The 24,124-nt window shown below is 39.0% G+C and overlaps 1 protein-coding gene across 1 annotated transcript in view; it reads right to left on the bottom strand.

Annotated features, from left to right (window-relative positions):
• The window catches only part of LOC143106734 (selenocysteine insertion sequence-binding protein 2-like), an 83,795-nt gene that overhangs the window by 37,014 nt on the left and 22,657 nt on the right, over positions 1–24,124 (bottom strand). The window contains exons 4-11 of the mRNA XM_076271181.1: positions 18,716–18,782; positions 14,859–14,953; positions 12,405–12,548; positions 12,141–12,227; positions 11,971–12,066; positions 9,658–9,790; positions 5,950–6,116; positions 3,840–3,981 (exon numbers count right to left, since the gene is read on the bottom strand). Coding sequence (XP_076127296.1) covers positions 3,840–3,981; positions 5,950–6,116; positions 9,658–9,790; positions 11,971–12,066; positions 12,141–12,227; positions 12,405–12,548; positions 14,859–14,953; positions 18,716–18,782 — 931 coding nt within the window. The remainder of the gene's footprint in view (positions 1–3,839; positions 3,982–5,949; positions 6,117–9,657; positions 9,791–11,970; positions 12,067–12,140; positions 12,228–12,404; positions 12,549–14,858; positions 14,954–18,715; positions 18,783–24,124) is intronic.

Below are 24,124 nucleotides of genomic sequence, written 5' to 3'. Positions count from 1 at the left end.
CGCCAATGTCACCTAGTTATGCTTCTTTATATGTAGCCTTTTGGGAACATACAGTAATCTTGAACCCAAACAATAACCCTTTCTTTCATAAAATCTTACTCTGGAAACGCTTTTTAGATGACATTTTTATTGTGTTTAAGGGAAATGAGAATGAACTAATGTCACTCCATGACCTCCTCAACACTAAAGTTGAACATCTATCTTTTACTATGGAAAAGGACCCAACCAAAATGAATTTTCTTGATCTATGGATCATAAAAGGAGAGGATGGACTATATACTGATCTATACACTAAACAAACTGATAGAAATACCCTTTTAAGGGCAGAGAGTTACCATCCTCTACCCTTAAAAAAACAGTTTACCCTACAGTCAATTTTGTAGATTGAGGCGGATCTGTAAGAAAGAATCTGACTTCTCACATCACTTGACAGAGGCACAAAATAAGTTTAAGACGTGGATATAGTGAAAAGAGTATTGAAGAAGCCACCAAAAAGATCCTCTCAAAAACAAGAGAAGAGTTTTTTAAACCTAAGAAAAACAAAGATATGAATACAAATTTATTTATTACCAAATATACCAAAACATCTGAACAATTTAAAAAAATTATTCAAAATCATTGGCATATCTTACAAAAAGATGAGACCATTAAACATTTATACAAGGATCGCCCAACTGTTGTGTTTAAACGTGGCCGAAATCTGAGGGATGAGTTAGTACAGTCTGAATATGTCCCCACCCCTCCACCACCCTCTCAAACACGCTTAACACCTATCCCTGATGGAAATTATAAATGTGGAGCATGTGCCCAATGCAACTCCACTTCGAAGAAAAGATATTTTAACCATCCACACACCGGCGAAAAGATAAATATTAAAGGTATAATTTCATGCAAAACAAAAGGGGTGATTTATATGCTGACCTGTCCATGCGGAAAAGCGTATGTGGGGAAAACCTCTCGGGAATTAAAACAGAGGATTGCGGAACACAGAAGTACCATAAGATGCCAAAATAGCATCTATCCTGTGGCCCAACATTTTATGGAGTTTAATCACCCAATATTAGGGTTGGGCACCGAAACACGGTTCTAATATGGCACCGGTGCCGACACAAACGGTAGTAACTGCATCGAATAACAACGTGGATTTCGGTGCCTCATTTCGGTGCTTAAATAGCGTTTTTTTTTTTTTTTTTTTTTTTTAATACGAGGCATGTCATGCGCCATCTCTAACGTCTTGCTCTGATAGCAACACATCCAGATACAGTTAGCTAACATATGATAAACACTGGATGTATAAACCAGAGGGGTGCACCACATGAGTGGACAGTGTTTGACAGCTTGCGTGAGCCCAAGTAGCTTACTTTAAAGCGATATCGCGAGCTCCTGTCAAAATCTAGCAGTGGGCCTAACTACACACAAGCAAAAGGCTATAAAACAACATCAACAGTAGGCTAGCCTAGCCTATATACAATATCCTTGCTAATGCGCTAACTGACATTTATTTGAAATGTTATCAGCAAAGTTGTAAGGTGAAAACTTTATTTCACGGTGTGTTAAACAACATAATGGCATGATATTAATCTTTCATGTGCATGAGGTCCATATAGCATCACAATGAATATGAAGATCATGTTAAAAGTTAGCTGGCAAAAACAAATATGTAGGTTACATACCTGATGTCACTGAGCTGTCAAAGAGGCTACGAAACCATCTCCGTACGTTATTGCTAATTAAACTCAGCTGACTGGTGTTAGCGCATAGCCATAGTTGCTGTTAAAATGCCTTCTGCTGGGAATCTTAACACTTCAACACCGACATGTAGCCTAACATGTTCAAAACTACTGCGTGTTATGGGTTAAGACATACAATTTCTTGAAGCATTTGGCAACACACTGAATTAACTGGAAAGTAGAGTCCCTGTTAGATTAGCTTGCTTGCAAATGCTGTTGTCCATGACCTGGCAGTTTTATGGCAAGCGGTTTTAACATACCTTATGGCAAATCGCCTACACTAGGTAAACTTGAAAGCAGAGCTTACCATTGTGTGTGCATGCATGGCAAGCTGTTTTAACATTTAAATGTATTATTCATAGGAGCAATGAGATATTGATAGTAAATTGAATATAACAGTTCAAATTTGTCTCATCAATAAAAAAAAGCAATTCATGCTTTAGACCATTTTAATTTAAAATATTTTAAAAACAAAGTACCGGTTCAGGCACCGTTTCGGCACCAGCACCGTTTTAAAATTATCGTTTTAGCACCGGTATCGGATAAAACCCAAACGATACCCAACCCTACCCAATATCATCCCTAAAATACACAGGGATTGAAAAGGTGCAACAACTTAAGAGGGGAGGGAACTTTGAAACAATTTTATTAAAGAGGGAGGCTTTTTGGATTTCACATCTACGGACTCTAAGACCCAATGGTCTGAATGAAGAACTGGATTTGAGACCTTTTATTTAAAAGAAACTTCATATAGACATGTTTGAAAGTGTTGAATGTATTGAAAGTGACAATCTTGGATATTTGTACTAAACATGTATTTGATGTACTGTGATTGGTGACTGTGATGAATTGGGTGAAGACACAGTGTGTATAATATGACTTGTTGGATGTATGATATGCTGACTATTTTGTCAATTTTGTAAATGTTGTGATTGGTGAACACTATTGTTGCTGTGGTCGTCTTGATGATAGGCTCCCCTTGTATGTTGTGGTTAGGTGCATCATAATTGATTGTGTGGACCTAGCTTGATTACATACATGGTAAGATACCCAGAGTGCCCTTGATTGACACCTGGTGCTTTAAGACTGGATGTGCTAGTGTCCACATTAGGAACCATGACAAAGGCTGACAGGCCGAAACGTTGGAATAAAACAATGAAGAGATAAGAGTGTGCGGCGACAAAGTTTTTTCTTAGTTTATTTCCCCTTGCCAGCACCTCGGAGGGTGTGCGTTCTTTTCTATATTTTTAATGGGGCATTTTGCCCATGTTCAGGGTGGAAAATAAAAAAGAAAGATTTGCATAAGACAAGTCAAATTGGTGTTTTCAAAAAGAAATGTATAAAGTCACAGTGAACAGTGGAATAAGAGTCAAGACACAGAAGAACCAAGTCAAGAAATACATGTCTTGCAGCAAGACGCTGCGCCATCTGGTGGACAAACTAACGCCAATACTGGAAATGCCGCCTAAATAGAGGATCAATATTCGTTTTTTGTCTTTACTGAATTTAAAATTATTTATCTGCCGTTATAATTGCTGATACCGATAGTTTGGATAAATCGGTCAGCCTCTAATCTTCTACTCTATCCCCTACTCTTGCAACTTTTGTGTATGCTTGTACAGTGTGTGCGTGCCTGTGTGTGTGCATGCCTGTGTGCCTGTGTGTATGTATGCGTGCGTGTTTGTGTGTGAGTGAATGTACCAAATCACAAATGAATGGTCATGGGCTAGGTTGATTCTATAAAAATGTTGTCATCCTCGATGCCACGATTCAAGTAGTTATTTAGGAAAAACTGCATATTTTGGGTTTTTGGGGGCCCTGCGCGGGGGGGAATGGCCCCCAGGGACCAAAAAAAAGTTTTCCTTAAAAGTCTAGTGGGGCTACATGCCCACCAAGTTTCATGTGCCTCGGTGTTTCGGTGTCCCGGGAATCGTTGACCAAAAATTCAGGTTGATGACGAAACTTTGACAATCCTTATATGACCACTACGCTAGCTATGCTTGCGGCGGTCATAATAATTCCTAGCACAATACAGAATTATAGAATATGAACCTCCATAAATGTCAAAGGTTGACCAAAATCCAAACAAAAACGTGTTTGAGCCGGTACCTGGAGAATCAGGTTGATCCAGATTACACAGGCTTTCTGTAGCATCCAAGCTTGTGTTCTGAAATTCTAGAGTAGATGGGGATAAACCTTGTTCTTCCAGCAAACGTTTTTTCTTTCTTTCCTCACGTTCTTTCAGAATGACCTGAATTACATACAAATATGAATTGATCACAAAGAATGAATCAACATCTTATCAGTATAAGTAGCAAGATTAAAAGTGACATTATGAGATCATTATAATTATTATGAGTGACATAAGATCATAAGACATAAGATTTTTTTATTTTATAGGAGCTGAAATTATGCAGGCACACATGACTGAGAACCAGTGTGAACTCTCATACTTACGTAAGGGATAATGAATATAGAATGCCGGTCATTATCAGGAAAATCTCGACAGGGTAAATCGGACCTTGCTTCGCCCTGAATGGACTTATTTTCCCGATAATGACCGGCGTTCAACACAATATCCCGCTTATTATCCGGCTACTTGCCAAAACAAGAAAAAGAAACTTCACATTATTTTATGTTTTCACATTTATTTCTTACTGTTTCATTGTGGTTTTTGCTGAGAGACAAATAGTTCACAACAAACACTGAACTTGAATCAAACATTCTTTAGAACACGTTCACTTTTGAATGAAGTTCCATTGCAAGAAGTGACCGGACTACTTGCGGAGTGATATAAAAAGACATGAATCAGAGGCGCGAATCCATTGACAGCGGCCATTACACTGTGTTCCAAGTTATTATGCAAATTGGATTTAAGTGTCACATTTATTTTTTTGTTTTTCAATTAAACTCATGGATGGTATTGTGCCTCAGGGCTCTTTGGATCAATCTCAGACACCTGTGATAATTAGTTTGCCAAGTGAGCCCAATCAAAGGAAAACTACTAGGATCTCTCTGCTGCTGAAAAATCGTGCACTAACTTGGACAAGGTATGAAAACATTGGATATTTCCCGAAAATGTATGCGTGATCATCGTACTGTGAAGAAATTTGTCGCTGATTCAGAGCACAGGCGGGTTCGTGCAGACAAAAGCATAATAAGGAAGGTTTCTACCAGACAAATTCATAGAGAGCAAGAATTCTCAAGAAGTTTGCAAGTGTGCATAAACCTACTATTCGGCCACCGCTAAACAATGCTCACAAGCAGAAACTGTTGCAGTGGGCTCAGGAATACATTAAGTTTTGTTTACGGATGAGTGCTGTGCAAACCTAGATGGTCCAGAAGGATGGAGTAATGGATGGTTGGTGAATGGCCACCTTGTCCCAACAAGGCTGAGACGTCAGCAAGGAGGTGGCGGAGTCATGTTTTGGGCTGGAATCATGGGGAGAGGGCTATGAGAGCTAAAAGATCTATGAGGGTGGGAGGCAGTTCACATCCAAGCAGCAGCTCTGGGAGGCTATTCTGCAAAAACATTAAAGCAGAAACTCTCCAAGAACTCACAAGTTCAATGGATGCAAGAATTGTAAAGGTGATATCAATGAAGGGGTCCTATGTTAACATGTAACTTGGCCTGATTTTTTTGATTGAAATAACTTTTGATTTAATTTATATGACCTCCTAATGCTGCAAATTCCAACAAATTACCATTTTTAGTTCTTTACAACCTATAAAATGTCTTGAAACTCTGTTATGCATAATCATTTCGAACAGTGCATTTTGATTTTTTTTTTTTTTTTTTTTTTAAATTTGTTATGATTGGGAGGTTTGATCAATAAAAAACGGTTGATGACTTGCCGACTGTCACTTGCATCAACTATTTAGGAAAATCTGTAATGTAATTTGCATAATCATTTGGAACACAGTGTATTATGTTTTCAGTGGTAATTACTAGCTTTGTAAAATCACTATACTGTCCTTAATGGAACAACAAGTAAAAGCCATCTCAGTCATATGTTATAATGTTGCCATGCTCTGAACGTCTGTCTGTCCAAAGTTGTAGAGTCCTTCTATTGCTTTTTAACTTCTAGCCTCTTCTAAATCCAATTAAGGACAGTCACAGCCCACGCACTGGCTCCTTTCTTGCAGATCTGTTACATTAATGATACATTCTTATTATAAATCTAATTCCATGTGAGCATGATTCAAATGTTTACCTTACCTTTTTTAAAGGAGTTGGTTTTTTTGCCTTAGGGACTTCCCGCTGTTTTCCCTTCTTCACAAGAGGACTAGTAGAGTCCAATGGATTGTGAGCAATCTTGTCCTGTGCCCACAATGGCTTCTTTTGATGGGATGGTTCTCTCTGCGTCGCAGATAGCGCACCTCCAACTAAAACATCATTATGTGTTAGTATTAACAGTGATTAAACATACATTGTGCACTATATTTAACATTTTAAGTTTTGATCTGCTACATGCTGTAAAATGTGCATTCCATTAGTGTCTAAAAAGGTCCAGCCTTTCACTTTAATGCCCCAACTTCCTGGAATAAAATTCAATGCACTTTCCAATGGACAATTTAAACCTACACTCATAAACCTTCCTGTGTCAATTTGAAACCGTTTTTGCTGCCTTTATTTTACATTTTTTATGTTCTTTATAGAAATAAATGACTCTACCTAAACACCCAAAGACCATCAAAAAATGTATTCTCTTTTTAATTTTCAAGGCTTTTCGGTATTTTTGGGTCTCTTGGTCTTTTGCTAGTTTCTTTACAAAAAGTTTTAACAGCATACTGCCTTTTGTTCAGAAGTTAATTTATGTGCATTTTATAAGAGAAAAGTGTACCTAGCAGTTTTATGTCAATAGTACTGTTGTACTGTAGACAACACAACATTGTACATGTTGTACATGTACGACACAACATGCCCCGGTGTTTCGATGTCCCGGGATGTCCTTATATGACTGCTAGCGGCAGTCATTATGAAGGTTCTAGTTTCGTTTTTGTTAATAGTTTCTAGTTTTCATTTCATGAACCGGTGTAGAGCATTGTATTTAACACTGTTGTCTCAAAGTCATTTGTATGCCTATTCATAACTACATGTTTAGAATGCTTACAAAAATAATTACATTAAAAAAAAATTTGTGTTGTACTGACTGACAGTTTTGTACCTAGAAAAGACAAGTCAGTACATGCCATTTTTAAGAATATTGTTGAGATGAACTGACCTTGCTTCGGTGTTTAAGGATCATCAGGAATTCTTCTTGTTATGATGACTGCAGCCACTTGATTTGATTTTATATCAAAATTAGAGTCTTATTTTTCTTGTACTGAATGACAATGGAAATTATATCTTATAGGGACAAATTGTGCCGAGTAATATTGTATGTCCAAAATAAAACTCACTGGTGATCTTTGAAATAAGGGGCCCTATTTTGAACCCGGCACAATGCGGCGCAAAGTCTTATTCATATCATACACCCAGTCAGTAATTAATTTTTCACCATGCACTCCACTTTTATTAAACCTTGCACACAAGGGTGTGGCAATTAACGACATAAGGTGTAGTCTGCCACATGATCAAAAAAAAGGTATCTTATACCCTCTAAAAAATTTCCGCCACTGACCAAAAAAAACCTGGTCTATAGAGAAAGCATATAAAGCACAGCTGAAAACGAGATGTAAGCAGCCCTTAGCTACCAGTCCCAAACAACTCCTCTGCAGTATAATTATCCTTAGGATTTTTATTCAGTCATTTGAACATTCCTGGGGTAAGTGTTGCTTTTTTCAGGCTACGTTTTCGATTATAACCCCTTGTCAGTCAATAGTGAAAGTAAATAACTGTGTAGAACTGGGGCCTGTACTACGAAGGGAGCTTAACCTACCCAGATGTAAACCAGGGTTACTTTGTTAAACCGGGGTTGACAAAACCTGGTTATCTTAAGTGGTGTTAATCGGTACTACGACGCTGATTATGAAGTTGATTTGTTGAGCCGGGGTTAACCTAATTGGAGTGTGTGCGCGTTCACATAAAAGGGGTGGGTTGCAGCGCAAGTCACCACTTTCAATGATGACGCGATCACCTTATTTTACGGATGAGGAATGCACAATTATTATGACAAGTTACGAGGAATTAAAACCCACTCTACGACAAAAATCAAATATACGTCGGCAGCAAACAAAGCAAGACAAGGCTGTTGGCAACGTATTCGGGTAGCCTAAATGCCTAAAAGTAAAGTTTTATTTCCACATGTTCTTCAAATATGTGTTATGGAGGATTAATAGCTTGCACAATGTCTGAAATGAGTTAAAATAATTAAATTGCCTATTTTGAGTTCATAGAAAGTCCTACAGATGCAACACAATTCAGAAGTGGGCATATAGATTACAGTAATAAGGATAATTGAATGTTTAAGTAGCCCCCATTGACTGATTTATATAGCTTGCATTAATATTTCTTAATTATGAAAACATGTAGGCCTAGTATGCTTATAGCCTTCACCTGGCCTCTGTTTTACAACAAAAAGGTGTCTTTGAACACTACTGTAGGAGGAAAGGCACCAGAGTGTTTTACATTAGAGGAGTTGGCCATCGCAAATAATAGTGGAAGGCCGATTATGGAAGGGATTGAGGGAGCGTTCGGTCGGGTTTTCTGGTGCTGTGGAAATGTGTAGCCTTTATGTGCAGGGTACAGTAATATGACATTCAATTCAACAAGTTTGTTAAAATGGTTAAAATTAATTTATTAGGCCTACTGTAGGCTATGTCCGATTTATTTTTGGCTATTCTTTCGGACATACAGTATTCTTGCTCAGATGTTCAGCATCACGGAATACATGTCCACGTAAGGGCATTGCTATGACGGGTGACATTAGAGACGTCTGCCTAGATCATCTGACAAAGATAACGAATTCCCTTGGCTGACAATCTATATCTTCATAGAGAATATCGCCCGGGTAGCCTATATATATTTTCTGGCGGTCTCTAAAACCCCTCGCCCTGCGAAGAGAGCCGCTCACGATTTGCGCTCCAATGTCTTATGGATCATCCAGGTACGCCGACATTGTCTCGGGAGAAATTGTTAGTGGAGGGGTGGTACTTATAAAGGGTGTGGTTAACGGAAACCTCGGGTTAACCAAGAACATAACCTGCTCGGAGCAGGTTTGAGATGCAGCGTAAATTGCCATGGCAGCATACCTCGGTTAAAACCTATCCACCTTTCGTAGTACGGGTTAATCGGGAAGTTACGCCACACGTGATCAATTTACTCTCGAAGTTACCCAGATAAGCCAGTAACCCCGCTTCGTAGTACAGGCCCCTGTTTTGCCGTTGACTATGAGACCACGTAGTACAGGCCCACTGTCTTTGCCTGTAGGTTCAAATAATAGGCGAGTGCAGAATGCATGTAGGCTATACTCTGCTAGTCACACACAGGTTTTAGTAAAGCACATAGCCTACAAGTGGAATTGTGCAAGCAGATTCCTTCAGATGCGTTGACTGTTAAAATACTGATGGGATGTTTGCTGTTGCACTGCTAGCTCTTAAAGGAAATGACAGATGTCATTCTCATTGGTTTAAAGGAAGGTAAAGGAAGGTTTCTTTCAGGTCTATTTGTAATTGGATTTTGAAACTAAAATATGTATGTATGTCATAACATTTTCTTAAATAACTTAATAGCACAATAAAAAGCTAAACTCAGTCAGTTTTCACAAAAAACAATCCACGTCTTGTCTTTTACCCATTTACACTGTACATTGTAAAAGCATTTTGTTTGATGTATTTATTGGGAGCACTGACAATGAGGGCTACCCTCAATGTATATCCAGGAGTCAAATAATGTTTAAATGAATTAATGAATTAGAAATATCTTAAGTATCTAAATTCTTAAGAAAAAGAAGACAAATTTCTACATGAAGCAATATTGCAATACCTGATAATGTAACCGGCTTTTGCTCTGGTTTCCCTTTCTGGGACTGCTGCTTCAACTCCAATGCAGCAAGCATATTCCCCAAATCCAACTGCACAGGGTTCTTACTTTTTCTGCCACTGGGTTTCTCTGCTCGCTGTTGATGAGAATCAGAGGAATAAGAACTATGTAAATTGCTGTGAAGGGCAATAGTGAACCAATGCACATGTTAGTTAGTAACATTTCTAAATACGAACCTAAACTGAATAGTGACAACTTAATTCCCAATAGTACACTTTGTTATCCAGTTTAACTACTTGGCCATTTTGGTCATCTTAACTACAGAGTATAAGTGTATACTGCAATTAAATGCATCCTCCAATTAAATGATGAAGATGAATAACTTCCAAAGTAACAGCAAGCTGCTCCTAAACTGGTGCCTTAGCAATCTGTATACATAAGCAAATATGTCGAGTCATGAGGACACTATACATGGGTTTCCCGTTTACCAACATTACTAAATGGGTGCGCAGCCACAGGGCAAAAGACGGTCAGGGGCCGGCCACAATGTTATAAACTTAACCTAATAGAGCTCAACAGTCCTGCCCCTGCTCCGAGAGCTTAGTTTCCGGAAATAAGTTTCCAATGAATTTCTCCAATCTACGTCTGGAAAAATCTATATATAGTTGTAGACATGCATTAGGCCTTAGGCTAACCAGCTACGACGTGACTCATACAACATATCATTTCCAGCAAAAAAACAGAAAAACAAAAAAAAGGCAAAGGTACAAGACTGTGTCCATACTGTACACGGCCACACATCGGTTCTGACAGCCTTGGTATCCATCTTGATTCCAGCGAGTAACGGCTCCCACACACAGCTGCGTTCAGTCAACGCATGCCAGTGGGTGTTCCCGACGGTAGCTATGCAAATGACTTGAAGTAAAACCGTAATGTGATTGGTTGGTGCCGTCCGTAGATTGGCTTGATTGGCCGGTGCCGTCTGTCGGTGCAGCAACAGCTGAACTCCTCAACGCGAGCGACGGGAGAGACGCGACGGACCCACAATTCAGTTCGGCAACGGAACACGTGAGCCCATTTAAAGTGAATGGGATGCGTCTCCAGCAACGCGATGCACGCAGCTGTGTGTGGGAGCCGTAAAGAGACGACAGGTGCGGGAAAAGTGGCATAAACGTTGCCATGGCAATGTCAATCTCTACCAATCAAAGGCTCTGCTTTTACTGGCTTTTACACGTTAGGATTTTGGGTAGTGTAGTACTTTTCTGTTAAATCGTGAATAAAACTTTTTTTTCTCAAAACAAGGTTGATGCCCCATTAACTTTTGCCATCTATATGAGCATGTACAATCATTTAATCATGTTGTAGCTGGTTTTAAGTATACCATGGTAGGTTACGATTTTATGGCTTATACTCCAGTTGTCAATGGAGAAATTGTATGGAATTCTAACTTCCAGAATCGGCAGTGGGCGGGACTGTTGCGGTCTATAGTCGGCTGTCATAACCTAGATTATGCATGGCCTAATTAAAAAAACATAATAATAGTAATAATAATAATAATAATAATAATCTCATTTCAGAGTTGGACCTGTTTATTTGCCTTTCATTTGCATGTAGCCTATATAATAGAAGATGACGCGGGATACAACAGCAATTCACAATTGGCAGATGACAATAGCTAAATGTTGTAAAGAAAGCTGTTTGTGCCGCTGCTCGTGGGTTGTTATCCAGCTAACTTACATTTTTATAATATTTTTTTCTTAATTATTCAATGATGATATAGCTATTAAAATAACGTTTTTTTTTATATATATTTTTGTAGAAGATGGGTGCCTTGGAATTTCTCTTTTCCTCACACCACATGCTGTACCCAGGATCCGTAAAGGCCCTAATTAACAATACAACATCTGCATGCTGTACCTGGGATCCGTAAAGGCCCTCCTTAACAATACAATATCTGCGTGCTGTACCCAGGATCCGTAAAGGCCCTCCTTAACAATACAACATCTGCGTGCTGTACCCAGGATCCGTAAAGGCCCTCCTTAACAATACAACATCTGCGTGCTGTACCCAGGATCCGTAAAGGCCCTCCTTAACAATACAACATCTGCATGCTGTACCCAGGATCCGTAAAGGCCCTCCTTAATAATACAACATCTGCTGCCAGTAGCCTGAGTGTCAAACAGAATAACTAACATCACCAACAAAGCAGCCTTTTGTGAGCAACAAGTTGGCTTCTCTAGCCAGTGCTTACAGTATAACAGTTGTGTTCTCCAGTTAAGACATCAAATGAACAGAAAATAGAACTTTAAGACCAACCTGCCCTTGTCCCTTCTGTCTTGTGTTCACTTTTTCTTCAAATTGCTGTGCAGTGACCTCTTTTTGTGACAATGGTAATCCATCATGTTGTGCCATCTGTAAAAGAATGCTAATTTGCAATGGCTGTGGCATGTTAACTACAATGGTTTTAATTTTTGGTCAATACTTACATCTTTGGGTGGCCTTGTTTGGAAATCTCTTCGAACTTTGCGAAGATATGCAGGTGATACAACCAGTTCAGGGAACTCCTCTTTATCCTGTAATTAAATATCAGATCAGAGGTTATTTTTTCCACAAATAAGAAATGCCGCATGTTTCACTATTTTAGAGGAAAAGGGGAAAGTGTTTAGAAATATAACTGACAAACAAAGCAAAATTGTACTATGTAAAAAATTGACAACAAGATTGTACTTTTAAAAAAATGTTTGCCTTACTTCAAATTTGGGAGGTTCTTTTAGTATGAAAACATCAACCTTCTCCATGTCAGTATCTTCTGAGGTCAACTGATGTATCTTCTTCTTCCTTTTTTTTTTCTTCTTCAAAATTGCCTTTGTATTTTGAGATATTTTATCCAAACTCTAGAAAAAACAACATGAACTATTCTAATAAACTTGTAATAACTTTGTTATTGCTATCTCTTCTCTGTGCATGCAATAACCCAATCTGACACAGTTAGCCGTTGGAAATAGGTTAGACCAGTTAGCCTATAGCTAGCCTATAGTTTATTAAACAAGTTAACACAATGCAGTGTCTTTCTTCAGCATTTCTTAACCGTTTCTGTGTTGATTGATAGAAATAGTTGTGGTACAGGCTATATAAATAAGACAAAAGGATGCAGGGTATATAGTCTAAAAATTGGTGCTACATTTTTAGTTGATTGCTATATGAAGGTAAATATCTTTGTTGCAATCTATATACAGAAAGCATGTAAAAACTTTCAGGCCTTCAGGCTTGCAATAGGCTAGGTGTGGCCCTAATGTAGTGTAGCATAATTTGAGCAGAATGCATTATGTGACAAAATGGCAGAGAGCTCTCATAGCTATATCTCTCCACCCAAAACGGAAATTGTATTCATATAGCGCCTTTCTCAAAGTCAAGGTTGCTTTACAAGGTCAGAGCAAGACAACATAAGGCAAAGAATGCGATTAGTCTATTAAGCTGAGAAGTGTTCCTGAAACAGAAAGGTCATGAGATGAGCGTTGAAGAAAGGAAAGTAGGGACAGTCACGGAGGGATTGAGGGAGGGAATTCCAGAGCTTAGGGGCCATGGCGCTGAAAAACCTGCCACCTGGGGTAGAGAGTTCGGTGTGGGGGACAGTGAGGAAATTTTAGTTCGAGGATTTGGGAGTGGGATGGAGGGTAGGGATCAGAAGGTCACAGAGGTAAGGAGGAGCAAGGTCAAGAAGGGCTTTGAAAGTTAGGAGAATTTTGAATTTGATTTGGGAAAGAACCATTAACCAGTGAAGCTTAGAAAGAATAGGGTTGATGTAAGCAGATCACAATTAAGGTAATAGACAACCTATAATTAAGACTAGTTAGTAGAAGTAGAATTACTGCCCATAACTAGTCCTTGCAGTGTCATTTAAACTGTTGCCCAGTCACATACAAACTGTTTGTTTATCTAGATCACTAAAGCACAGGCCAAATACTTCAAATCACACAAATAGAATTACCAGTCAGGAACATCTAATAAATATTAGAGGAATATAAAATACAGTTATTACATACCTAAAGATAGAACTTACAATAAATATCAGCCACAAAGGTCTCAAACGTCAAAAACTGCACTGGGTAACTAAATACACAACATATTAGATGATACACAGATAATATGACCGCCGTATGCTGTCTCAATATGCAAAAAAAGTCCTTTAGGGAAAACTGATTCAACCACCTAAACCATATATATCCTGAAAGATATACCCTTAGGATGTGATCTAACATAGGTTTTGACCTTTTTTCACCCTCCCCTTTACTTTGCTGCCCATTCATAATACATTAGGGTATGAGTAAATCAGGTATATGGCTGATACCTTTGGGTCTGTGCCATTCAGGAAAAACTGTTTCAACCATATATTTTCTAAAAAATCTTACACCCTCAGGATGTGATCTAACATGACATGAAACATGTCCCACCCTCCTCATTAGTATGCTGCCCATGCATAATACATTGGGTATCCTGAGGGTCTAAGCTTTCAGAAAATATATGGTTTATATAGTTGAATCAGTTTCCCCCTTTTTCCCTACTCTCTACACCTAAATCCATAAAATCGCATTCATTTCAATGGGAAATTTACTTAGTGGTCTACCAGGTACAGTGGGAATGAGTTTATTGCTTGTTAACATGTTTTTTTCTTAAACTCTGGGACCAGGGCTACAAGAAAATACCGCTTAAGTGTAGTAGTTGGGGATGGGGGTGGTGCATGTGGACCCCTCCTAACCCATAGACCTTTCTGTTGTAGAGGCGAAGGACTAACAACAGGCAAAAACCATCTCCAAAGAGCTACTGTATATCTACTGAAGGTAATGTTTTACAATTCTCGCGAGATGTCTTCGGGTCGACAATCCTTGAAGTTGTATTGCTGATTCTCTCATTAGCGACTTGCTACGGCTATGCTGTATGGCTATGCTAGGTGAACAGTTCCCCTATTACAAGTTTGTTTACCATCAAATTGGCTTTGTAGAGGATATATTATGGTGAAAGTCTTGCATAGTGTACCTTGAATACATTTTATGCATGCACTTCAATATTCCACCTATTGATTGTGTTTACAGACATATCATCACAAATTAATCAGTATCCGTTGTGCTATATCATCACTTGTGTAGCAGAATACAGAGCACACACCAGTATCTTCACTGAAAAACAGCTCACAAAGAAATGATTACCTCAGTTGTTCCACTTGGCATGGCAGGACTATTGAGAGAAGTTTTCTTTGGTGGCAGGGACGCAACATTGGCCCAGGAAGTCTGTTGATGACTTTCTGTAATATATAAAATATCCCATGGGTATCTTGTCCTTGGAGATTATAACATACAGAATGCTTGTGTAAAAAAGGACGGATATTTCAATGATTATAGTCAACAGCTTTGCACAAACACACATTCCAAAATAATATACTACTTACTGATATTGTGAGCAGTCAGCAACTCACTACCATCCCACATATCGCTAACTATTTGAACTATCGACTACCCCTCCATTCACACTGGTAGTTTGTTAAGGGCCTTAGATGGTAATAAATGGACCAAATCAGGAACTTTAGAGTAGGCTACATCAGCAAAAGTCTTCCTGTTGTTACAGGAAAAGTAAGTGAGATATAATTTCACTGTGAATCCCTCACTGCAATATGAGGCACAAACATTAGACAAGCTGTTATAGGACTTTAGACAAATTAGGATGTGAACATCTCTATACCAATACAAACAAAAGGGTTTAGTGAAACATCTAATGTCATTAGCCCTGTTTAAACTGTGGGGCAAACCTGCTTGAACTTAGTTATTGGCCCAGGGAGCATTATATTGCACTGTGCTAGACTTAAACCAGGCTCAACCTAGAACTTAAGCCCTAGCAACAAGCCCATTCCAACAGTCAGGGCCACAGCTCCAAGCCCCAGTGCTTACACATCACAATGAATGTTTACTACGGCTATGGATTTGTTTATGCTAGCTAGTGCAAAATGGGCATATTTCCTAGATAACCAACCAACTCACCCTGTGTGCATAATTTCCACACATTTAACAGACTCATTACCAGTGCAACAGAGCTTAAAAAATTGCTACATATATCAAATAGCATGTTGTCTCATGTGGTCCCAATTCCCAAATTATACCAAGTATGCGGTCATTGCTATTTTAACTACTTACAGGCCCCAAAGGCCAAAAATATAGTGTCTACCTCCTTCCTGGTGGGTGGACACTCGTTCCAAGTTTAAAATCATTAGAGTTCCTTTAAATCAATCATTAAAGCTGCAGTTGGCAAGATTTTTTTATCATATTCACTGAAACAGACACTATGCTCCGACAGAACAACATAAATCAACCTGTTTTAGAAAAAAACCCGCACTTCTACCTCCACCTAGAGCCTGTTATTTGTTTTGCAAAAATCCACAGCTCCTGGTTCTTCTGGTCCAATCAGAGCAGGGCTGTGTGAGATCTGACTGTCAATCACAGTCTGGTGCAGTCTGGTGCGCACTGACGAGCACAAACTCAATGAGAGGGTGCTCGGTGGTAGTGGGGGAGGGGCATGAGAGAACATTCAAAATGTATACATTAACAATTTTGGCTAAGTCTAGTGATGGGCAAATGAAGCTTTGGTGAACCACTAAACCACAGCAGTGTGAAGCTAGCAACACTAATGAAAAAATCCAATATGGCTGCCACATGTAGATTTTTCAACATAAAAGTCCTTACCCAAACCAGTATATGTAACCAAAAATATTGGTTTGCTAAGGACTTTTATGTTGAAAAATGTATGTGTGGCGGCCATCTTTTTGCTTTTCAGCTAGTGTCGCTAGGTTCACACTGCTGTGGTTCAGTGGTTCACCAAAGCTTCATTTGCCCATCACTAGCTAAGTCCCCTCAATCTGTCAGACTTGCCAACTGCAGCTTTAAGTATAAGTATAAAGTATAAATACTTTTTTGATCCCGTGAGGGAAATTTGGTCTCTGCATTTAACCCAATCGGTGAATTAGTGAAACACAAACAGCACACAGTGTACACACAGTGAGGTGAAGCACACACTAATCCCGGCGCAGTGAGCTGCCTGCTACAACGGCGGCGCTCGGGGAGCAGTGAGGGGTTAGGTGCCTTGCTCAAGGGCACTTCAGCCACGGCCCACTGGTCAGGGCTCAAACCGGCAACCCTCCGGTTACAAGTCCAGAGTGCTAACCAGTGGGCCACGGCTGCCCCTGTATGGTATTCAGTCCCTCCAGGATTTCACAGGTATTTTTTGAGATTGTTGCGACCTAAAATGCGTTAACTTTTCGCATTTCAGGTTAACTTTTTTTAAAAAATTTGATGGAAGTTGCTGTGTTTTTAGGCGTTTGTTGCGAAGAAATTGTAGGAGGAAGGTAAAATTCCAAAAATTTAATTGAGGACAACTGAGGTTAGTAAGACCAAAATCATCACTGATCATTCACTGGGTAATGCACAAAGCAGTATAACCTTTTGTAAAACTGTCCAAAAAAGACAGCCACCCCACAAAAGTTAGCTTCCATGATCACTTTATGCTATAGCTAACGTCATAGCTTTGTGCGGCACTGACAAGGCTCTACATGTCATTACAAGTGCTGGGCAACATGGACATGATTACCTCAGAAAGTCATAATATTGATCTTCCAAGTTTTACAATGTAACAAAATATTATTTAATATATTATATGAAGTGGAACAAGCCTCTTTACATATAAGTCCAAAAATGCAAAAATGCAAACTTCAAGAAACACCTCACCTTATGAAGAATAGGTCAAAAACTAAATTTTTACAAAAATGTCAGATAGACCCTTATAATTCTAAGGGGACGAAATGTAAAGAAACTGCAAAAAAGTGTCTAGCTCATGTCTCACACTAATCTTGAGGAAAGCTAGGCTACACAGTTGAGCTAGACTTCAGTTGTATTATACAGACTCAGGTCTATCTCTAATTGTCAGCGTGACTATTGTTTTTAGAAATAAAATTCACATACCCCTCTATGTGTAAAGTCATTTTTGACAATCAATTAGAGTGGACCACCGTTGACCAGCGTTTACCAGCAAGTATCTCACAATTAGTCATGCAGTGGCCATGGTAAACTAAGACCATACCACAAACCATAGGATTGTTGAGTTCTATGAATTTGCCAGTAGGTGGCGAAAACACATTAATGATTTAGTCAGTGTACCCTTTTGGCATTCTTTTGGTTTACACAATGGCCGCCGCATGAATAAGGTGAATACCCATTTATTTTTTTCGTTCCTCAACTTTAAAACATACGTGTCCTTGCATTGGACATATAACTCATGCCGTGAAAATGGTAAGGTTTTGTCTACTCTTGGTAAGAGTGCTCTCAACCTGAGAAAGAAAAAAAAGGACAAATTGGTGAATCCTAAAAATCTATCTTCAACAAAAGAAGACATATATGGATATTTGTTTGTGATTTGCTTCCTGAACACTGCTAGTTTAGTCTATTGTACAAGCTAAGTAGTGTGCCCAAAGCCCACTTCAAACCACTAGCTGTCTGACTGTGGAGTCAGAGACATTTGGTTCATAGGCGCTAATCAACCGGCCCGATGTTATCAGACATTTGACTCCCTGCTTGGTGTGCACTGGCCTTTATACACTTTGTTCTGGGCTTGAGATTTGCAGCACACAAATAACCATGTTCTGTGAAATTGATTTAGTCTACTACATTGTGATATCTCTGTACCGTTAAAAGAAAGAACTACAATGTCAAACTTCAATCTATGCTGCCACAATAATGAAATGGCCACTGTAAACGTAGCATTAAATGAGCATCAATATATTTTAATGGATTTCAGATCTATATTTTAAAGCCTACAATTCATATAATTAAATGTTAGACTTTTTTAGACCCCACAGAAACCCTGCAAACACTGGTAGGTCACGCACAGATGAAGTTCTCAGTGCATGAATTCCTTTGAAGTCACACAATTTCCAATCAAAGATGACACATTTTTGACTTCTACACAAATAAATACTGTACATCGCAGTATCAAATACTGTAAGAGAAACAGAAAGTGCAATCACCTTTTTCCTGCAGCACTGGTTGCAATCCTTTGCAATCCAAATGGTTAACCGTGACATCATAGGTTCCCTGTTAATAAGCAAGTTATTAGAAGTCTATAAGTGCTACAGCTCTTCACATCATGGCTTGAAATATTACATGGATTTGTTATGCAGTAGCTTTATTTTTTCTGTTTGTTAACACAACAAAGTGGTTTTAAATGTGTACTCAGGCCAGTGTTTCCCAAGCTTTTCATGGAAGGCCATCCCATTTTTATAGCTTTTCTTATGTTTATGTTAATGCTTATAGTTCTTACAGCTTTTGTCCAAATCAATAAACATTACTTTAAACTGTGCATTTTAATGTGAATGTAAGTCATATAGCTTAAATAAATATATATATTAGTAATAGACTAAATATCATCTAATGGAATAATAACAATAAGCACAAACATATAAAAACATATCCCTGTAGGGAGGGAGGATGGATGGATGGATGGATGGATAGATGGATAGATAGATAGATAAGGTAAACAGACAAGTTTGTAGACACTTTTTGAAGATCCCAAAACTATTGCTACAACAAAGAGAATTCCACCAATGACGAATCACAGAAAAAAAAAGTCTTGACAGTTGACAGGGACCTCTTAGTGTTGATGGAAGGCTGACACTCAGAGGCAGATGGCAAGAGAGAACGTATAGCTGGATCATGGAATTAAGATAAGGTGCAGATCTAGATCCAAGAGTGAGTGATGTTAATTTAATTCTAAGAGTAATTAAAGCGATGGTTCAGAGTAATTTCACCCTAGGATCCTTTGCACCATGACCTTGAGCCACACACCCCCCCCTCATTGGGTTCAATGCAAATCAAACCAGCTAATAGGCTAACTGAAAAACACACCATGCCAATCTCTAGGTATGGTGAAGGGTATGTGATGATGTGGGGCTATTTTAATTCCAAATGCCAAGGGAACTTTATCAGGATGCATAGTATCCTGGATCCATGAAATAAGTGGCATTTAAAAATAAAAAATCTGCCTGCCTCTATGAGAATTTAACATAGGGGTCAAATACTTATTGCCCCTGTGATTTAATGAAGAACATTTATTTATTTACGATACATTCTTCATTCACTAAGAAAATTGGTGTCCTTAAAGGTTGGATTTTCACTCATTTTTTTAATTAAGGCATTAAGATCAATTGCTAACAGATGATTTTATATTCCTCTTTTTAGTCAACTTTAGCATGGATTCAAATACTTATTCTCCCAACTGTAAGTCGCAGGACCAGCCAAACTATGAAAAAGGTTGACTTATAGTCCGGAAAATACGGTAATTTAGGAAGACTTTGACTTATTTTAAGGAGTCTTATCAAGACAAATGTACTTAACGCACTGGCAGAAAAAATGTGCTTGTTTTCAGGATGAGACGTCTTAAAAGGAGTCAAACTCTTCTTAAATTAAGTCAAATGATTTTATGAGGAAAAAAGCTAGGTAAGTCTCTTTATACTGAAAACAATATAATAGAATTTTTGATCTTAATATAAGATTAATAACACTTGGTTAGATTTTATTAGAAAAACAGTTTTTGCAGTGTAATAGTACAGCTCCATGGATACGTTTAGATTACAGTCTCCCTTGTGTCAGCTATCAGCAAGTGCAAGAATGACCCACCAGTGCAAATGTTAAAAATGTTTCCTACAACCAGTGTTGTGCCTGAACAATAGTTCATGAACGATAGTTCATATTTTGGGCAAACGTGAACTGAACGTACCGTATTTCTGCCTGATAAACGTTACTGTGAACTCGTTCATTCTGGTGTCTGTGAACAACACGCTCTCTCAGTTTAACTTTGTTCAATAGGGTGCCAGATTTCTATAGAGCCTTCCAGGTGAAAACCTGGCTAAAACACACCGTAAACAGGCCTTAATATGTAGCGGAAAAAACACCCAATCTGACAACACCAGCCACCAGTGTCGCATCGCCACATGCATCATCAATTATTGCATGGAGGGATTACCAGATGGCTATAAAATCTAACGCCACAATGACAAATGCCCTTAACAAGAACACAGTAAGCAAGTCCATGAAAAACAACAGTACTTTAAAACAATAGGTGAAGTGCTGTTACTATAGCTACACAAAATATTGCACAAAGAGGACATGATGAGTCTGTGGGGTCCGATAACAAAGGGAACTTCAAGGCAATTCTGCAAGCATTTGCTAACCATGGCCCAATTGTTAAAAAAAGATTAACTTCCAACCCAAATGCAAGGGTTGTTTAGCAGAAATGGTTCTGTCCAAAATTATAGAAGAAGTGAAAAGCAGTGAAGTCTTCAGCATCATGGCAGATGAAACAAAATATGTTTTAAAAAAAAGATGAGAATGAGAGTTTTCTTTATTTTGAATCTGTTAAGAGGCTTGATGCAGCAGGGCTCACAGAAAAACATAATCTGCATATTAGAAAGCCGTGGCCTACAAAAACAACCTTGTAGGCCAAGCATACAACGGTGCTGCCGTAATGAGAGGTAAACATTCAGGGGTTCAGGCTAGGATCAACGAGCAAGTCAAATATGCCTTTTACATACATCTTGTCTTTGTTGGAAAAACTCACTCCTGGTTCATACAGTATGTGCACCCCAAATGGCTGTCTTTGCAAAACGAGATGTATGGCACACCAAGAGAACTCCCACGCAAGTGACACACGTTGGGCATGTCGATTTATAGCTCTACACAATATTATGGATAGACTGCCAGCCCAAGTACAGCAAGAGATAAGCCAAGAATGCAGTGGTGATAGATCTGTTGGTGCCCGAGGTCTCCTGGCACAGATTGATCTTCCGTTTGTCGTGCATCTTGTTACACTCTGTAAAGTGTTTGGGGAAACAAAACTTCTCTCTAATATGCTAGTCTTCAACTCTTGACTTCTCAAGGGCAGTTGATTGAGTGGAAGCTTTAGTGCAGACGTTGAAGAACTTTAGGCAGAAGTCTTATTTTGATAACCTGTGGGATGAGGTGTTGAACATTTCTGATCAGTGTTATGTTGCAACACAGCCAGCTGCAAAACGTCAAGTAAAGCTAAGCTCTAAATTCAGTGAGCATTGTGTACTGAGTACTGTTGGTCAGAGAGAGACAGAACATGACAATGCTTGGTTGTGTTCTTCCTTTTTTATACCAAGTCATTGATCACATTCTCAAGGAGTTAAATAGATGTTTCTCTAAAACAAACTAAAACAAATCTATTGAAGAGCATCCAAGCTCTCCACCCCCAGAATGATGTGTTACTGAAGTAGCTCTCTTTTCATTTGCTCGTTTATATGATGCAAACGTAGCGTAGCGTAGTTTGTTCAATGTACAAAACAACCTGTCTTATGTACCAAAAAATGTATGTAGTTTCATATGTTCCAAAGAAACTAAACTAAAAGTTTTGAACGTATGTAAATAGTCTTTGCTGCCGTGGGTTAACTGTAACCCCCTGATAAAAACATTGGCCCCCAGTCAAATTGGTCTAGAAATGCCACTGAGCATGTGGTGGAATGTAAACAGTGATGAAAAAAACTGCTGAGAATTCCCTGGGTAGATAGAAAGGCCTGCATTTGACCATGAGATGTTCGAGGTCAGGACAGCAGCCTGTCAATGTCATTTGTATATCAACAAACCAGCATTTGTTAACCAGAATACACACACTGTCTCCTCTGTTCATGCCCGACTCGGTTGTTCTGTCCTGCCAATGGATGGAGAGTCCCTCTGGTAGAATGTCTATAATCGAGGGGTCCAGCCACGTCTTGTAAAAACAAAGACATTGCAATTCTTGATATCCCGTTGTTATTAGCTTGTTATTCAGTGATTGGACATTAGCAAGGAGAATTCTAGGAAGGGGAGGACGATGTTGTTTTTTCCTCAATCTGACTGATATTTTCCCCTTTTCCACAGGCCACAGGGAAGGCGACAGTGTAGAAGTGGAGGAGATCTGTGAGGTATTGTGGTGAGAGTCCATGGAGAGATTCGTAGGTGAGCAGGAGGATCTTGTAGGCGATGCATTTTGGACATCTTGGAGTAGCTGGGCTGTGAAGTCAGTGGGTTGCTTCCCCTCTGAACCATCAGGCAGACCCAAAAAGCGTATGTTATTCCATCTCGCACACCCCTCGAGGTCATCGCATTTCTTAGTAAGGGAATCAGCCAATGTGGTCAACGTAAGCCCGTTAGCCTGTCACTGTGATCATTAGCAGCGCGTTCTAGCTCGCTAACAGTTTCACCCACTGAGCGGAGTTTTCTCTCAAAGGGCTCCAGAACCGCTGTTATCTCCCTTTTTTACAGACTGAGACACGAGTCGACCATGTAAAATGTATTAATAATGTCAGAACGCATTTCTTCCATCATTTCCCTGATGTTGACTAAAAGGTTACCATCTGAGGTCTCTTCCTCGGAGATGCTCAAGGCTTGGTGTTGCGGCCTGTTTTGGAAGAGTCTGATTTCGGTGGTTTACCAGTCTTCTTCGATGTTGTAAGCTGTACATTCAGTGTAGGTTGAAGTTATCTTTTCTCAGCACACAAAATATGTCGAATAGACGTCAAAGTTGATGAATTATATCATAAAATGCCACATTTCCAGGAGCCACTGTAAAACACGTCTCACATCGTCAATTGCTCAACAGCGCCCGATGGCCCTTTAAATTGAGATACAAAAGTATCCTTTACGCCTGTTTGCTTTTCTCCTCCTCTGTAGGCTAGTCATATAGGCAAACATATTTTAACAGCCCAATTCAAATATATTTTATTTAATATACTTATAGCCAGCTATGGATTGAAAAGCAGTCACTTCCAATCCATTGCCAGGTGATTCTTTTGTTTTGCATTGCATAAGTCTGGTTATAACTAAACTATACAGACAATGTAACCTAAAAACAATGGCTATATTATGGGTAGACCTATATTTAGGCTACATATAGCCTAGGTATATCAACTCGGACAGAGCGACAGAGCAGGCTCTGTTTACTCACCCGACCTTCTCATGTCCTACAACATTAAGGCTACTTAAACAAATGCTAGGTTTTTTCTAACTTGTGTGCTCGATTTCCAGTGCATTTGCTCTGCTTGTAGATTAAGTTAAAGGCCTACTTTCCTTGTCCAATGTGATTGTTGAACGATGCTGGCCAGAAATGAATATAGGCGAAAGTTTCCATGTCATGTCATACCTCTCGTCTCGTTGCTACTCTGGCAGTCTCACCAGAAGATGCAGCAGCTGGCAGGACGTCATTGCGTTAACTGAGCTGTTAGATATAGGGCAATTCCATGCAAAGGTCATCCTTACCATGGAAAAAAAAGGTTGTACATACGCAAATAGAAATCTTCATTTAGGTCTATATGTTATTGTTTGTAACTGATCTGATTGAATTTGATGGAGAATTACACTCTTTTTGCATCATAAATATGGTG

Source organism: Alosa pseudoharengus, unplaced genomic scaffold (assembly GCF_046254945.1).
Source record: "Alosa pseudoharengus isolate Yale_2024_CS ecotype anadromous, Long Island Sound unplaced genomic scaffold, YU_APseudo_1.1 YU_APseudo_1.1_scf_6, whole genome shotgun sequence".
NCBI classification, from domain to species: domain Eukaryota; kingdom Metazoa; phylum Chordata; class Actinopteri; order Clupeiformes; family Clupeidae; genus Alosa; species Alosa pseudoharengus.
The sequence above is the reverse complement of the archived record's forward strand: the minus strand, read 5'-3'. Positions and strand labels throughout refer to the sequence as shown.